This window comes from Haliotis asinina, chromosome 10 (genome assembly GCF_037392515.1).
Source record: "Haliotis asinina isolate JCU_RB_2024 chromosome 10, JCU_Hal_asi_v2, whole genome shotgun sequence".
NCBI lineage: Eukaryota > Metazoa > Mollusca > Gastropoda > Lepetellida > Haliotidae > Haliotis > Haliotis asinina.
The window spans coordinates 55,242,805-55,261,226 of record NC_090289.1 but is presented as its reverse complement, the minus strand read 5'-3'; the positions used below and the strand labels follow the sequence as shown (position 1 = coordinate 55,261,226).

The window sequence follows — 18,422 nt, the reverse complement described above, 5'->3', positions numbered from 1 at the left end:
GCTGTTTTGTTCTTTACAGTACTTGACAAAAGGTTCAGCTGAAACATGACACATGGTCAGTAGGTTTACAGGTGGTTGTATTATTGTGCTTTGCCAGGCTATTCCCTACTTCCTGCTCTTGATGGGACTGGAGGTGGTGGTGCTGTCAGCCCAAGGGAAGCAACTCCCCCGTGCCAATGATGCATTCAGCTCTATAAGTGCAGGGTTGCTGTCACTACTTCATGGGTGAGTTATCAGTATTGTATTACCATGGTTACATACAGGAAGAAATATTTCTGTATTTCATTGCTGGAACTTGACAACTGTGCTGAGTTATTTTTCTGTAGTTAAGTTGGTTAGTTTGCTACATCAGTGTTTTACTGTACAACTCTTAACACAGAGTAACATTATTAGAAATACCTTGTACCTGAACCAAGAATAGATATTGATGTTGGTATTGGTACCTGTGCATGATGGGTATCGATTTGTTTGTGACACCTTCACAGAAAACCCTATTTCCCCACATATCACAAAGCTTGTAAACAGTGAAGATCTGGGATTATAAGAACTTATCATTAAAACTGACAAACAGGATCGGGTGGCAAGATTTGCTGACTTGGTTGCCACGTCAGTTTACACCATTGAATAGATCGATGCTCAGGCTGTTGATTGTCTGGTCTAGACTCCATTAATTTCAGACTGCCACCATATAGCTGGGATTTTGCTGAGTGCAGCATTAAACAATAAACAAACAACATTAGCATATGGATGCAATTTCTGGATGTCACTGCAAATCTCATTCCTACAATTTCTTGAGTTGCGAACGTGGGCATGGCTCCCATTCATATGTTCGCTTAGTAAACCAAGAAATGCTACTCTTGCATATTATCTACCTTATAATGGACACAGTAAACAGCTTGTCTGGTGTTCAAGTTATTGTAACTGCTTTCAACTGAAGAATAAAATGTAATGTTGATGGCATGTTTTATGCTGCAGGTTGTTGTTCCGAGCGGTGGAGTTGGCATGCTATATCTGGGTGTATGAACACTTCTCTTTCATCACCCTGCCTTGGGACTGTTCATTGACATGGCTTCTTGGCTTCCTTGGAGTTGATTTCACTTACTACTGGGTACATCGTTGTGGGCATGGTGAGTAGACTTATGGATCCTCCGCTGTGGCGTGTAGATTCATCTGTTACTGGTTGCATCACTGTCGGCATGGTGAGTAGACTTAAGGATCCTCCGCTGTGGCGTGTAGATTCATCTGTTACTGGGTGCATCACTGTCGGCATGGTGAGTAGACTTATGGATCCTCCGCTGAGGTGTGTAGATTCATCTGTTACTGGGTGCATCACTGTCGGCATGGTGAGTAGACTTATGGATCCTCCGCTGTGGCGTGTAGATTCATCTGTTACTGGGTGCATCACTGTCGGCATGGTGAGTAGACTTATGGATCCTCCGCTGTGGCGTGTAGATTCATCTGTTACTGGGTGCATCACTGTCGGCATGGTGAGTAGACTTATGGATCCTCCGCTGTGGCGTGTAGATTCATCTGTTACTGGGTGCATCACTGTCGGCATGGTGAGTAGACTTATGGATCCTCCGCTGTGGCGTGTAGATTCATCTGTTACTGGGTGCATCACTGTCGGCATGGTGAGTAGACTTATGGATCCTCCGCTGTGGCGTGTAGATTCATCTGTTACTGGGTGCATCACTGTCGGCATGGTGAGTAGACTTAAGGATCCTCCACTGTGGCGTGTAGATTCATCTGTTACTGGGTGCATCACTGTCGGCATGGTGAGTAGACTTAAGGATCCTCCGCTGTGGCGTGTAGATTCATCTGTTACTGGGTGCATCACTGTCGGCATGGTGAGTAGACTTAAGGATCCTCCGCTGTGGCGTGTAGATTCATCTGTTACTGGGTGCATCACTGTCGGCATGGTGAGTAGACTTAAGGATCCTCCGCTGTGGCGTGTAGATTCATCTGTTACTGGGTGCATCACTGTCGGCATGGTGAGTAGACTTAAGGATCCTCCACTGTGGCGTGTAGATTCATCTGTTACTGGGTGCATCACTGTCGGCATGGTGAGTAGACTTATGGATCCTCCGCTGTGGCGTGTAGATTCATCTGTTACTGGGTGCATCACTGTAGGCATGGTGAGTAGACTTAAGGATCCTCCGCTGTGGCGTGTAGATTCATCTGTTACTGGGTGCATCACTGTCGGCATGGTGAGTAGACTTAAGGATCCTCCGCTGTGGCGTGTAGATTCATCTGTTACTGGGTGCATCACTGTCGGCATGGTGAGTAGACTTAAGGATCCTCCGCTGTGGCGTGTAGATTCATCTGTTACTGGGTGCATCACTGTCGGCATGGTGAGTAGACTTAAGGATCCTCCGCTGTGGCGTGTAGATTCATCTGTTACTGGGTGCATCACTGTCGGCATGGTGAGTAGACTTAAGGATCCTCCGCTGTGGCGTGTAGATTCATCTGTTACTGGGTGCATCACTGTCGGCATGGTGAGTAGACTTAAGGATCCTCCGCTGTGGCGTGTAGATTCATCTGTTACTGGGTGCATCACTGTCGGCATGGTGAGTAGACTTAAGGATCCTCCGCTGTGGCGTGTAGATTCATCTGTTACTGGGTGCATCACTGTCGGCATGGTGAGTAGACTTAAGGATCCTCCGCTGTGGCGTGTAGATTCATCTGTTACTGGGTGCATCACTGTCGGCATGGTGAGTAGACTTAAGGATCCTCCGCTGTGGCGTGTAGATTCATCTGTTACTGGGTGCATCACTGTCGGCATGGTGAGTAGACTTAAGGATCCTCCGCTGTGGCGTGTAGATTCATCTGTTACTGGGTGCATCACTGTCGGCATGGTGAGTAGACTTAAGGATCCTCCGCTGTGGCGTGTAGATTCATCTGTTACTGGGTGCATCACTGTCGGCATGGTGAGTAGACTTATGGATCCTCCGCTGTGGCGTGTAGATTCATCTGTTACTGGGTGCATCACTGTCGGCATGGTGAGTAGACTTAAGGATCCTCCGCTGTGGCGTGTAGATTCATCTGTTACTGGGTGCATCACTGTCGGCATGGTGAGTAGACTTAAGGATCCTCCGCTGTGGCGTGTAGATTCATCTGTTACTGGGTGCATCACTGTCGGCATGGTGAGTAGACTTAAGGATCCTCCGCTGTGGCGTGTAAATTCATCTGTTACTGGGTGCATCACTGTCGGCATGGTGAGTAGACTTATGGATCCTCCGCTGTGGCGTGTAAATTCATCTGTTACTGGGTGCATCACTGTCGGCATGGTGAGTAGACTTAAGGATCCTCCGCTGTGGCGTGTAGATTCATCTGTTACTGGGTGCATCACTGTCGGCATGGTGAGTAGACTTAAGGATCCTCCGCTGTGGCGTGTAGATTCATCTGTTACTGGGTGCATCACTGTAGGCATGGTGAGTAGACTTAAGGATCCTCCGCTGTGGCGTGTAGATTCATCTGTTACTGGGTGCATCACTGTCGGCATGGTGAGTAGACTTAAGGATCCTCCGCTGTGGCGTGTAGATTCATCTGTTACTGGGTGCATCACTGTCGGCATGGTGAGTAGACTTAAGGATCCTCCGCTGTGGCGTGTAGATTCATCTGTTACTGGGTGCATCACTGTCGGCATGGTGAGTAGACTTAAGGATCCTCCGCTGTGGTGTGTAGATTCATCTGTTACTGGGTGCATCACTGTCGGCATGGCGAGTAGATATTATCCACAATTGATGCATCACTGTCGGCAGGTTGTGTGGACTATGACAGGGTATGTCTCACATGTTATTATTACTGGATATTTACATAGCACACATACCCACGCAACTGGTACATAATACGTGTATTTTGTCCCTCGATCATTGGATATCAGTCTCAGTGGTAACATCGTATTGTCAATCTCAGCTCCCTGGGGATCATACACCACAATGCTGTACTGGCCCAGTACAGGCAGTGCACTTCCTGTTTGGGGAATTGTTGGAGATTATCCATGTCGTCTGCTCTAGAGGGATGGCCAAAAGGTAGAGGTTGACACTTTCCATATTTCTGAGTGTAAACTGATGTAATATGACTTTAAATAGTAGCAATCTTTGTTTTGAATAACTTGTAGAGACCATATTTGCTACACAAATTAAGTGTTTAGCTAAATTTGGAATAATAACATGCAGTACAAATTTTACTGATACAAGAGCATTTTGAAAATGTTAAACAATTTATCATATATGCCATGTCTTTAGTTCAATTCAATTCAGGGGGAATTTAACTCATATGGGTAAACTTGTGTTTTGTTTTGTTTTTCTTCTTCAGATTATTTTTGTGTAGTATCAGCTTGTTGTAAACTGTAGAAACGGTATTAAACTTATAACCAGGCAAGTGGCGGTCAAACTGTAAAGGGCCAATTAGGCAATAGTTATGGCTGTGTACTGGGCCAGAGTTCTCTGCCAGTACTGGGTCAGTTCAACCACAGGCAAACTGTAGCGCAAATGGGGTTGCGCACATGGTGAAAATGACCAGTCTTTATATATGCGAGCGAAGTGATCAAAGCTTGTCAAGGTACTTTCCCTTTTAATCGAAAAATATTTTTCATCTCAAAATAAAGTGTCACCACCATCAAAGGTACACTCCCATTTCCTCATTTGGTAGTGCTCTCAGATTTCCTACCAAAAATTTAATAATTACTGATGTGAAACATGTTTTATTCAACATTTTAAGTGCCACTCGTGGTATTCAGATCATTCTTCGCCTCCACTACCCCTGCCTGCTTTTAGTTGAACGGTCAATCTTGTGCAAAATAGTACAGGCCCAGTTCTGGAATGCCGTGCAATACTGGTCCAGTTACGTGATGTTAGCTGGGATACAACTCTTGCAGCCACTGGGCGCACACGAGGTACTGCGGCTTTCCCATCCTTTTTACACCAATCTATCAAGCGTTATTTCATACTGAAGAGGCCACAGGCCTATGGTACGAATACATATGTAATGGGGAATTACATATTACATAAGTATTCTTGTAGTCACCATCTGGTCATACACCAACAGATTTCTGGGTTCTTTTAAGTACACAGGGTCGTGTTCTGTACACTAGGGGTTGTGACAAAATTGAATGAGTCTGCACACAAAGTCGACACCAAGGTTTTTACATGTGGTGACAGGTGGACTTGATCCTGAAGAATGCAACATGTATTTCAAGGAATCATTTCCTAAAGACTATCTGTATAAAACATACCTATGTATCACCGAACATAACTCTGGTCTTGTTATGCATGCCTACATTGCAAAACAGGCAATTCTCCAGGACTGGACGTGAACAGTAAATTATGGTGTCTATTCACATGCTGCCTTTCCCACGTTGACGACAGGGAATGCTGGAACTTGACAGTTTTACTTCAATGATTTGTGTGGATGCATTGGTTGGATTGAAACCAGTTTTAGGATAGGATACAATTTTGGCCATCGAATTTTAATTGTTATTGAGTAACAGTGTATGTTTGCCTAGGTTACCAGTAACTGTTATATGATGAGTGAGTGTGTTGCTGTAAATGGCTTGTTATCTCACAGACAAATTGTATGTATAGTTCTAAATTGTTTTCTAGAGGTCAACCTGCTATGGGCAGGACACCAAGCCCACCACAGCTCAGAGGATTATAATTTGACCACAGCTCTCCGACAGTCAGCTATATTGAAATATTTCACGTGGGTGAGTTGACAGAGCTTGTACATTGGTTGCTCAAGGTACGCTTGCGCAGTTGTGATTGCTTTTTGTGAAATACAGCATGTGGAACCATGGTAACCATGTTGGCCTGTTCTCAGAACTTTAGGTTTCTGAAGCATAGGCATAAACATTCAGCATCATTTTTAAGAGGTCCTGCAGGTATAATAGATTAAGTTATAAAAATATGTTGCATTTTCAACTTTCACATGCAACCAAAAAATCAAGCATAATTAAAACACAGTTATCACTTGTTCATGACATATAAAATGCATTGGTGATTGAAAAAAAAACAAATAAACAAAATCATAAGCATATAATCACAAACCAAAAGTGCAGTATTTTGTACCTTGGGTTTACCACCCTTGAAATGAAGCAGCAGCGATACCAAACCCAGTCAGAGCCGGTGGGTATGCACTCAAGTGTAATGATGCCTCGTCATTGGCCACTGGTTCATTTGCTGATATGCTTAACCGGCTCTTTGTTTATGGCTTATAAGCCTGATGGGTGTTTATTTCAACTTACATGTGGTCAGTGATTGAAGTTGTGCATGGCATATTTTCATTAGCAGACAGGCAGGCAGACATATTGGTGTCAATAAACCAGACATTGAGTTTTCTTTATGACAGAGTCTGCTTATCATCATCAACATATCTTTTATGTAACAAATAGATTATTTACTTGTTTGTGTACACAACCAAGATTAGATTACTGCTCATGACCTCATACTCCAGGAAGGCTTACTGTTTCAGGCTCCGCAGACCTACTCACTACACATGCGGTATGAGCGCAGTGCAGCATAGCAGTATGACAACCTACATACATTAAAGACTGTTCGGTTTTAATGCCTTGTACAGTTTATCAAAAACTGCAGTTTTACTGTCAACAGTATCTCTTCCAATGCATTCCTTGAATGGGGTTACGCAGCAAAATAATTCATCTAAACCACTTTACCAATGATGTGTGTTAAGAGTCCAAGTGTGTCCATCTCACATTTTCACGTTAATTCTCTCACAGCTGCCCTCCTTGTGTGAATATGATCACACTCACTCACATTTCATTCTTTGAAGATGCATCCAGCCAGTCATCCCGTGTTTCATTCAATGTGCAACCTGACTATTTACCAGCTATGTTCTGTCCCCAGGTCTTCTACATTACAATGGTATCACAATTTTCATCCATGTTCTGTCTCCAGGTCTTCTAATGCCAATGGTATCACCCTTTTATCAGTCATGTTCTTTCTCAAGTCTTTTACATGTTAATGGTGTCTCTCTTTTATCAGGCATATTGTGTCCCCAGGTCGTCCACATGCCAATGGTATCACCCTTTTGTCAGCCTTGTTCTGTCTTCTGCATGCCCATGCCATCATCCTTTCTTCAATCATGTTCTGTCCCAGGTCTGTTACATGTTAATGGTGTCTCTCTTTTATCAGGCATACTCTGTCCCCAGGTCTTCTACATGCCAATGGCATTGTGTGTTCCACCCTCCATCTTCTGCGTCCACAACCAGTTCAACCTCCTTTACCAGTTCTGGATACACACAGAGGTAAGTCCTGAAAAGTTGTTTGGCAGGTGTAGTGGTACTTTAAGAGACATGAATGAATTGTTTTCCATTTTGATGGAGGTTGTCAGAAGCTGACCACTGAGGCATGTATGTGTTGTTGTTCAGAAGTGGATGATGAGTGATAATATCATGCCATGTGCAAGGAATTTTAAGGTGCATTGCTGAAGGATAAAATGTGCTGATATTACTTGTCCTGCAACAAGTACAATTTAGTTATGTCGTTATGTAGAGATGCAAATTTCTACCATTTCAGCCTCAAAATTTGCCAATAAGATTGCACTAGAAATGTTTTTAAAAACATTGAAAAAAATTCATTGCAGTTCAGATATACAGACAGAAAAAATATTTTTCTCCAAAAAGAAAGCGACAAGAAAAAATGTAATGCAGATAATTTGGAAGTCTGCCGTGGGAGATATGTGAAATTAAAGCTTCAGTCTTAGTTTGTGTAATATTACCTTTTTCAGAATCCATCATGCTTTTATCTGTTTAGTTAACTACTAATTTTATGGTAAAACTACCCTTTTTTGATCCTTGAAACTAATCTTTCCAGCACTTTGGGGATGGCATTTCTTCATTGTGGGCTAACATGACTTCAGTTTACCTTTGCCGTGATATTGCATATTCGTTGCCACCAACATGTTTTCAATGTTGTCATGCTAGTGCAAACATCAAACTAAATTATTTTGATGAGTGAAATAGTTTTTCGAAACATTATTTGAATATTGTGATGTGGAAATAAGGATGATGTTTTCAGCCATATCTCACACCCTGCAAACATCCACCTCCATTGACTGTAATTCAGATCAGAACTTTCTCTTTAATATGTTGCACGTGGGAGTAGAGCAAACTTTATTATTTGACTGATCTTTTAGACTTTTCTTATGTCAGCTTGAGGTAGACAAATATCACCTTGGATACATGCTGTAGCTAGTAATGCATTTTATTACCCACGTGGTACTTAGTAAAGGTGTTTCATAACACCTTCGAGTGATTTGATTGGCTAATGTGTGAACTTTGACATTACTGGTACTACTTTCATCACACATTCCATTCATGATTTTCATTCACGTTTTCACACCTGAGACCACGTGAAACGAAAACACTTCTATGGAATTAAATAAAATTTATTTCATGTATTGTGGTTACTAGCATTATTTTCAATTCTATGATAACTCAAGTTTCTGTAATAAAAACGAAAATAAAACAATCTATAAAAATGTGTAAACAGATATGTCTAGTAGGCCTCTCATGAGTGTAAACAAATATGTCTAGTAGGCCTCTCATGAGTGTAAACAAATATGTCTAGTAGGCCTCTCATGAGTGTAAACAAATATGTCTAGTAGGCCTCTCATGAGTGTAAACAAATACGTCTAGTAGGCCTCTCATGAGTGTAAACAAATATGTCTAGTAGGCCTCTCATGAGTGTAAACAAATATGTCTAGTAGGCCTCTCATGAGTGTAAACAAATACGTCTAGTAGGCCTCTCATGAGTGTAAACAAATACGTCTAGTAGGCCTCTCATGAGTGTAAACAAATATGTCTAGTAGGCCTCTCATGAGTGTAAACAAATATGTCTAGTAGGCCTCTCATGAGTGTAAACAAATACGTCTAGTAGGCCTCTCATGAGTGTAAACAGATACGTCTAGTAGGCCTCTCATGAGTGTAAACAGATATGTCTAGTAGGCCTCTCATGAGTGTAAACAAATACGTCTAGTAGGCCTCTCATGAGTGTAAACAAATATGTCTAGTAGGCCTCTCATGAGTGTAAACAAATATGTCTAGTAGGCCTCTCATGAGTGTAAACAAATACGTCTAGTAGGCCTCTCATGAGTGTAAACAAATATGTCTAGTAGGCCTTTCATGAGTGTAAACAAATATGTCTAGTAGGCCTCTCATGAGTGTAAACAAATACGTCTAGTAGGCCTCTCATGAGTGTAAACAAATACGTCTAGTAGGCCTCTCATGAGTGTAAACAAATATGGCGTCAACCATAAAAGTTATTGATTTTGTCAAAATTGACGGACAGTTGGTTGGAAGAGTTGTGAATGTTATCAAGAGATTGAATACCTTCTGCGAGTAGTTGTCAGGAGTGCACAGTAACACACAACATCAAAAGACGAGCGGCGCTCTTGTATCTCTATCACTGTCACTGTCACTGTCAGTCGCATCCTCCGCACAAACATATATTGTCACTGCCATGTCTCCGTGGTTTCTTATGTAGGGGTCAAAAGCACTTCCCAGACTCTGAACACAATAGGCTAGAAATTGTCTTCGTTCGAGGTTGTAGTCTTCAACATAAACATCATATCTCGACAAGTGGGAATTCCAAGCCGAGATGAGAAGGCGTCACTGGCATCCTGTGCAAAGTGTCGCCGAATTATTTACAGTAACTCGTCCTTCGATGAAGAACATTAAGCTCAACTATTTGAGACAAACAGTTCCTTGTTATTCACATACATCTTTGCTGTTGAGTTTGCCGCTCCTAATTAAATGCTCCCTAGAATCTTCTTCTTAGGGAACACTTCTCAACATGACGACTAGCCCGACAGTGATGGCCGACTGACATTCAGGCAAAATTTAGGTCACGTAGTCAAGTTCAAAATATTTACACTTCACAAGTGTTTCGATGAATTACATTATTGCTTTTGAAAACAAATCCTCAACTGAAAAGAATTGAATTCTCATTATGACTTGAATGTGTCTTAATTTGTTTATTTTCTCGTAATTTGGCGCCGTATAGGAAATACATTGCCTCTACGCAGCATACTTTTTCCTGGAGTGAAGCGCTTGACATTCCAATCACCAATGTGATGTATTAATCTGCGCTACATGGTTCTATATAGGAAAGCAAAAGATTGCATTATTTTAACGATATTTTCACTTTTTAGAACGTGGGAAATAAATAGGATACAAAACTCATTCCCCTTTCATATCAAGTTTATGTCCCTCGTGAAATAATTTTGGTTTGTCACGAGCTTTATATTTCATATCAAGTTTGTGTCGTGACAAACCAAAATTATTTCACGAGGGACATAAACTTGATATGAAAGGGGAAGCTTGTTTAATATCCTATAAATAAAACTGTCAAACAATGCATGGGGCTTATATGCTCAAATTCTTAAAATGTCATCAGTGCAAGATGTTTGACATATTGTTTGTGTTATTATTTATTTGAACAGATGTTTGTTTATTAAAATGTTTGTTTCATGCTTTATTTATTCAAAAGGATGCTACTTTTATATGTTGTCTGACATAGTGTTTGACAAAATGTTTGTTTGAAACGTTATTTGACATGCTTTACCAGACAATAGAGAAGCTTGGCCCCTTAGAGTATATTATCAACACCCCGAGCCACCATCGTGTCCATCATGGCCGCAACCCCTATTGCATCGACAAGAACTTTGGTGGCACTCTCATTATCTGGGACATACTGTTTGGTGAGGAAGCTTTTGTTGGTGATAACATGCTGTTCACAAAAGGGCAGTGTTCACAAATATGTGGAACAGTGGGGTAATGAGTTGTCAATGACTGTATTGTGTAACAATGTAATGATGGCCTTAGTCTGTAACTGTATTGTGTAACAATGTAATGATGGCCTTAGTCTGTAACTGTATTGTGTAGCAATGTAATGATGGCCCTAGTCTGTGACTGTATTGTGTAACAATGTAATGATGGCCCTAGACTGTGACTGTATTGTGTAACAATGTAATGATGGCACTGGTCTGTGTCTGTGTAGTGTGTGACTGTATGTTGTAGTGTGTGACTGTATGTTGTAGTATGTGACGTGACTGTATGTTGTAGTGTGTGACTGAATGTTGTAGTGTGTGACTATGTTGTAGTGTGTGACTATGTTGTAGTATGTGACATGACTGTATGTTGTAGTGTGTGACTGTATGTTGTAGTGTGTGACTGTATGTTGTAGTATGTGACGTGACTGTATGTTGTAGTGTGTGACTATGTTGTAGTGTGTGACTGTATGTTGTAGTATGTGACGTGACTGTATGTTGTAGTGTGTGACTATGTTGTGTGTGACTGTATGTTGTAGTATGTGACATGACTGTATGTTGTAGTGTGCGACTATGTTGTAGTGTGTGACTGTATGTTGTAGTGTGTGACTATGTTGTAGTGTGTGACTGTATGTTGTAGTATGTGACATGACTGTATGTTGTAGTGTGCGACTATGTTGTAGTGTGTGACTGTATGTTGTAGTGTGTGACTATGTTGTAGTGTGTGACTGTATGTTGTAGTGTGCGATTGTATGTTGTAGTGTGTGACTATGTTGTAGTGTGCGACTATGTTGTAGTGTGTGACTGTATGTTGTAGTGTGTGACTGTATGTTGTAGTGTGTGACTGTATGTTGTAGTATGTGACGTGACTGTATGTTGTAGTGTGCGACTATGTTGTAGTGTGTGACTGTATGTTGTAGTGTGTGACTATGTCGTAGTGTAAGACTGTATGGTGTAGTGTGCGACTATGTTGTAGTGTGTGACTGTATGTTGTAGTATGTGACGTGACTGTATGTTTAGTGTGCGACTATGGTGTAGTGTGTGACTGTATGTTGTAGTGTGCGACTATGTTGTAGTGTGTGACTGTATGTTGTAGTGTGTGACTGTATGTTGTAGTGTGCGACTATGTTGTAGTGTGTGACTGTATGTTGTAGTGTGACTGTATGTTGTAGTGTGCGACTATGTTGTAGTGTGTGACTGTATGTTGTAGTATGTGACATGACTGTATGTTGTAGTGTGCGACTATGTTGTAGTGTGTGACTGTATGTTGTAGTGTGTGACTGTATGTTGTAGTGTGCGACTATGTTGTAGTGTGTGACTGTATGTTGTAGTGTGTGACTGTATGTTGTAGTGTGCGACTATGTTGTAGTGTGTGACTGTATGTTGTAGTGTGTGACTGTATGTTGTAGTGTGTGACTATGTTCTAGTGTGACTAGTACGTTCTGTTATGTTCCAGATACCTTCCAGCAGGAAGAAGCACGGGTTGTGTATGGCCTTGTCCATCCTCTGGCAACCTGGGAGCCGGTAACAGCACAGTTGTGTCATCTGAACCACATAGTTACATCAGCAAAGAACACAGAGGGAGTTGGCAACAAGCTCTCTGTCATCTTTAAAGGTCCTGGATGGGAACCTGGCAAGCCCCGCCTGGGATTTAAGGAAGATTTGCTGGAGGTAATTTCAAACATGGCTTTAGTGGAAGTGCCAATGACACAGAAAGTAAAGCTGTTTGTTTCATTAGAACTAGTATTAAACGTCAGCTGTGTTTCAAATCAGAAGTGGAATGCATAAAAAGAGCAAGATTTATGGATGTCAACTTCTTTATTGTGAATAACACAGAGTCTTAGAGCTGTGCTTGCTCCTTCATCAGGTGAATGGTAGGGAGTATAAATTGTGTCATTGCTACGGTTTCTTCAAGGCAACAACCCCATGATGTGCGAAGATTGATGTCTGTGAAGTATTCACACCTGTGTTCATGACCATCACACACGCAAACCAAGTAAACATATGGTGGAAGAAATTATCATGTATAGGTGTAATCAGTGTAGGAAATCGATGAAAACCCAACCAGGCTGGTAATTTCAAGATGTTACCAGCCCAAAATGTTTAACAAGACCAGATGTGGTGAATTTACCCAGATGAAGGGAACATCAAATATCTTAACCAGACCGTTGGACTGGCTAGCTGTAAGCTTAGATTATCTGTCAGAAATCTTGCCCATCTCGGGTGGTCGGATGGGCCTATTTCAATACTGCTGTAGTGTTAAAGAGGAACATTTTTTTTTTATGGATGAACAACTTCTTTACTGCAATAAGTGCATCCATGAAAATTGTTCACCTTCAGAAAATCATTATCCTCATCACCATGCCAGCTTCAAAGTGCCATTTAAAGAAGGAATAATGATTCTTTGTTCTGAGAAGCACATTTACATTTGCAAGACCCAGTATTTACATTGCCCATTTTTCTCAATGAAACAAACATCAAGTTAGACAGGATCAGCATGATATCTTCTTTGTGCTGTGGTTAGGTGGAATCCCCAGTGAGGAAGTATGACCACAGTGTGCCAGTCAGCCTCAGTGTCTATATATGGACCCACTTCACTGCCATCCTTGTGGGCTACCTCATCCTGTCAACACACAGACAGGTACGTGAAATCTCATCCTTGTGGGATAGGCAAGTGTATTATACATCTCACAGCTGTTTATATTTGGCCAAGGCAGCCTCTTTAGTCTGCCTTCTGCTGAGGGCGAGGAGAGTAATGAGTCATCACTTGCGCATGCGTACTAACTGTTGCTAAGGCTGGCATCATCATTTAAAGATGGCGGCCATGTTAGCAACCCACCCCACTTCAAGCTCGACTCGCACTGTGACAATAAACAAACCCAGTCTGGAACCCAGGAAAATTGAAAACTGTTTTTCATTAACATGTCACAACTGTCTTATCTGGCTTTTCTGGAGAAAGCTGTTGACGCTGTCTTACACCCCCAGTGATCGATGCTCATGTTGTTGATCACTGGATTGTCTGGTCCAAACTCTATTATTTACAGACCGCCACATATAGCTGGAATATTGCTTAGTGCGGCATAAAACTAACTAACTAACTAACTAACTAACTAACTAACTAACTAACTAACTAACTAACTAACTAACTAACTAACTCACTCTAATGCTGTGGATGGATTCAGCAGTTTCAAAACAGTGAGTCCAACTTCTTTCTCATTTTGAAGTCAGATACCCTGCTTGAATATGACTGCTAGCCTGTATTGGTAGAATCAGATATCACACTCAGTGTGCATGAATACTGAATTGTAGGAAAACTCTACAAAGACCTCTTAAAGGGATTTGGAAATGAACAAATTCTTCTTATTGTAAAGTTTTGAAAATGTATAGCATGTCAGCTTTCTGCATGAATACATCCAATATACATTTCTTAAATGTTAGTAGGTAGCATTGATGTATGTGAAAACCATGACAAAATTCCATTGCATACTTGTACACGCAACACACTCATGGGTTTTATACAGAATGTGCGACCAAGATCTGGGCTCAGGAATGTACAGACAACCATCTTATCTCTCTCTGCCTTCGTATCTCAGCCAGCTACCCTGTGTGTACCAGCTGTCACCTGGACCTAAAATGCTGAGCTCTACTTGCCCATACACAGTGATAGTGAATGTGTTGAACAGAGCAGTAGACACCCCTATCTGACCATATACAGTGATGGTGCTTGTGTTGACAAGAGTACTATACACACCTACTGGCTACATAAAATGATATGGTGCTTGTGTTGACAAGAGTGCTATACACACCTACTGCCCACATACAATGATGTGGTGCTTGTGTTGACAAGAGTGCTATACACACCTATTAATCACATACAATGATGTGGTTCTTGTGTTGACAAGAGTACTATACACACCTACTGCCCACATACAGTGATGTGGTGCTTGTGTTGACAAGAGTACTATACACACCTACTGCCCACATACAATGATGTGGTGCTTGTGTTGACAAGAGTGCTATACACACCTACTGCCCACATACAATGATGTGGTGCTTGTGTTGACAAGAGTGCTATACACACCTACTGCCCACATACAATGATACGGTTCTTGTGTTGACAAGAGTACTATACACACCTACTGCCCACATACAGTGGTGTGGTGCTTGTGTTGACAAGAGTGCTATACACACCTATTAATCACATACAATGATGTGGTTCTTGTGTTGACAAGAGTACTACACACACCTACTGCCCACATACAATGATATGGTGCTTGTGTTGACAAGAGTGCTATACACACCTACTGCCCACATACAATGATATGGTGCTTGTGTTGACAAGAGTGCTATACACACCTACTGCCCACATACAATGATGTGGTTCTTGTGTTGACAAGAGTACTATACACACCTACTGCCCACATACAATGATATGGTTCTTGTGTTGACAAGAGTACTACACACACCTACTACCCAGATACAATGATATGGTTCTTGTATTCCAGGACTATACAACAGAGTTGGTGGTGACCAATGTGCTGTACATATGCTTCTCACTGTCTACCTTTGGTCTCATGTATGACAACTGGTGAGTAGAGGAATAATATGTTGACACTCAGTAAGGGGAGGTAACTGATGTGACAAGTTCTAAGAAGTGGAACACCAGTATTTCATCTGCCATCAGGGGAGGTAACAAGGCAGTGACAACTGGTGTGTCAGTACTTTATCTTGCCACTCAAATAAGAGGTATCAGGTTACTGTGATAACTGCATAGAGCACAACCAGCAATCCGTACACTCTACTGTTTGCCAACAGTCTGTTTATATTTTGTTTTCTTCATGACTTTGTGTCTTTGTATGTTGTGTTCTTATCTACTGTCTCCTTGAATTACATTGAAACTGGTTTCCCCGTCCTCCTCTGCTGCAAGTAGCAGTTGACCAGGTAAACAGGAACTCAGTCAAAAAACACACCCACTAAAAGAATACCAATAACTCACCTAATAGGAAGGATCTCTGTTGTAACACATGTCCCATTGAAAAGGACTCAGTGTTGTAACTATATGATGAAACTATGTTAAAGGGTACATCACCTATACAAAGAGAACTCAGTGTTATAACTATATAATAAAACTATGTTAAAGGGTACATCACCTATACAAAGAGAACTCAGTGTTATAACTATATAATGAAACTATGTTAAAGGGTACATCACCTATACAAAGAGAACTCAGTGTTATAACTATATAATGAAACTATGTTAAAGGGTACATCACCTATACAAAGAGAACTCAGTGTTTTAACTATATAATGAAACTATGTTAAAGGGTACATCACCTATACAAAGAGAACTCAGTGTTATAACTATATAATGAAACTATGTTAAAGGGTACACCACCTATACAAAGAGAACTTAGTGCTATACCACATGCACCAGTAAATGGGGAAATGATTGTTATAACACAGCTACTAACTTGGATTTCACTTTTATGACACACCCCTACATGTCAATGGTTAGTTATCCCAACAAGGATTCCCAAATGTTGCCTTGCCATCTAGGATGACAAATAATGGTTACTTTAACAGATTCCCAAATAGATCCCCATATTGTTACTCCTTATAAATGTCATGGTATGAAAGCAGTGCTATGATAACATGCTCTCATGACTTCCTATTACTGTTTATTGGTTGTATGTACATGCTGCCCTCAGTAATGTGAGAGCTGTGGGTTAGTAGTCAGTTAATAATTGAGTCTGGACAAGACAATGGGCAACTGCAATAGGATAACAAACATCAAGTCAGTGAGAAGGACGCACCCCCTCCCTGTATATTCCATGCTGCTGAAGGTTCTGCTTACACAATGCCATTTAGAAACTGGTGAAATGTAGCATATGTTTTATTTGGGATAACGTTTTCTGTTTGAAGTACATATTCTAGTATTTTTTTTTTGGTTGCGTCCCATCAAGTCCCATAACCTGCCTTAGATGCCTGACTCTGAGGGTGCAGGTTTGTGACTTGGTTAAAAAAAGTCCTAGCATTTGTACTTTACTAACAAAAAGTAATCCCAAATATAACATATGCTAAAGTAAAGGCTGTGTGCTTCTCTGTTCCAGGAGGCACTCACCAGTCATGGAGCTGGTCAGATGTGTAGCATTCATCATAGCTTGTGAAGTTCTGGACATGCCACAGTATCTGGAGTTGTCTCCCCTGTCTGTTATATATGTCTTGTACTTTGGGTCATTGCTACTGTGGGCTGGCCTCATATTACAACAATGGCGCTTCACCGTCAAGGAACATGTGCAGTGAATCATGAAACTATCATTGTCCTTACACAGTACTGACATTCTTTGTGAATCAGCTAAGGACATGTCCAGGGAGTTTCATAAGAAGACAAACTGCTCTCTCAAAATACTTAGATTTGTTACAATTTCAAGGAGTGCAATCAGAAATTTCCCGATACTGCATTTTATCCCATAATATCCTTTGTCAGATATCTCTGCCATACCTGTCCATGAAATGTTAATAATGATGTCCCTCCTAACAACTGATAGCTGCACAATACACAGTTTTAGTCATTTCAATGCTCAGATATTTTTAATCCTCTTATATATAGCTGATTGTCATCTATGAATGATGTCAGTTTATACTTGTGTGTATGTCTGTCTCACTTGTTAGTGTGTGTAGCTGTTCTACATGTCAAAAGTGATGTTTTTTAAACTTGGTACAGCTGGTGGACCTGTGTGAATGATTTGACAATCTTGTGCATGTATATACTCGAATGTCCAAGTCAAGCTTGTTTTTTTTGTTGTTGTTGTTTAACCTAACACTGAGCAATATTCCAGCTACATGTAGGTGATCAGTACATAATCAAGCCTGGACCAAACATTCCAGTGATCAACATCATGAGCATCGATTTACACGATACAACGGGATACGGGATACAACAAAGGGATGCAACAAAGTGTGTCAACCAAGTCAGCAAGCCTCAGCAACCAACTGTTATTTACCTCTTACAAGAATGGATTGTTGAAAAACAATTCCTGGATATTCATGATTCTCCTGGCCATGCACATTCCAATGCAGTGTCTATTGATAATAAACTACAGTCTTTCATTTGGTTTATGTTTTGTATGTTTGTCTTGGAACTGTTAATAAACAGATATTATGTACATGTTGTTTGTATATTATGGAGGTGTGTTCTGAGACTGGAGGTATTTACAGAAGTTTATTTACATACACATAAACTCATTCAAGTCAGTTAATTTTTCATGTTTGATTAGGTTACTCATGAACATCAGATATTCAAGGGAGAAGTTGATGACTGAGGGAGAGTCTTCGCGGACGAAATTAAATCATCACACCGGTCTAAGTAAACTTATCCTCAGTACTTTTCGTTACACTCCACATCAGTGGTGGAGTGTAATGAAATACACTGAGATGAAGTTTACTTAGACTGATCGTCACACAGACTGCCTAAAAAGTAGTTATGCTTGCAACTGTCGTAAATGACAAATTGGCTGCTGCAAAAGTTTTTATTACAGGAGGACACTCATGTTAGGCATTTACTGAAACAATGGAGATGGTTTGCTGACTGAGTACCAAACTTACTGGTTTAGGTGTTATTAATGTGCACCGTTA

General features: G+C 41.0%; 1 protein-coding gene across 1 annotated transcript in view; it reads left to right on the top strand.

The window, feature by feature from the left end:
• LOC137298027 (alkylglycerol monooxygenase-like) overlaps positions 1-17,956 on the top strand; it is a 36,327-nt gene extending 18,371 nt beyond the window's left edge. Inside the window, exons 2-10 of the mRNA XM_067830062.1 lie at positions 98-225; positions 976-1,127; positions 5,604-5,707; positions 7,169-7,264; positions 10,587-10,719; positions 12,245-12,459; positions 13,313-13,429; positions 15,294-15,376; positions 16,898-17,956. Of these exons, the coding sequence (XP_067686163.1) occupies positions 98-225; positions 976-1,127; positions 5,604-5,707; positions 7,169-7,264; positions 10,587-10,719; positions 12,245-12,459; positions 13,313-13,429; positions 15,294-15,376; positions 16,898-17,090 (1,221 nt within the window). The 3' untranslated portion in view covers positions 17,091-17,956. The remainder of the gene's footprint in view (positions 1-97; positions 226-975; positions 1,128-5,603; positions 5,708-7,168; positions 7,265-10,586; positions 10,720-12,244; positions 12,460-13,312; positions 13,430-15,293; positions 15,377-16,897) is intronic.
• The last annotated feature ends 466 nt before the right edge of the window (positions 17,957-18,422 follow it).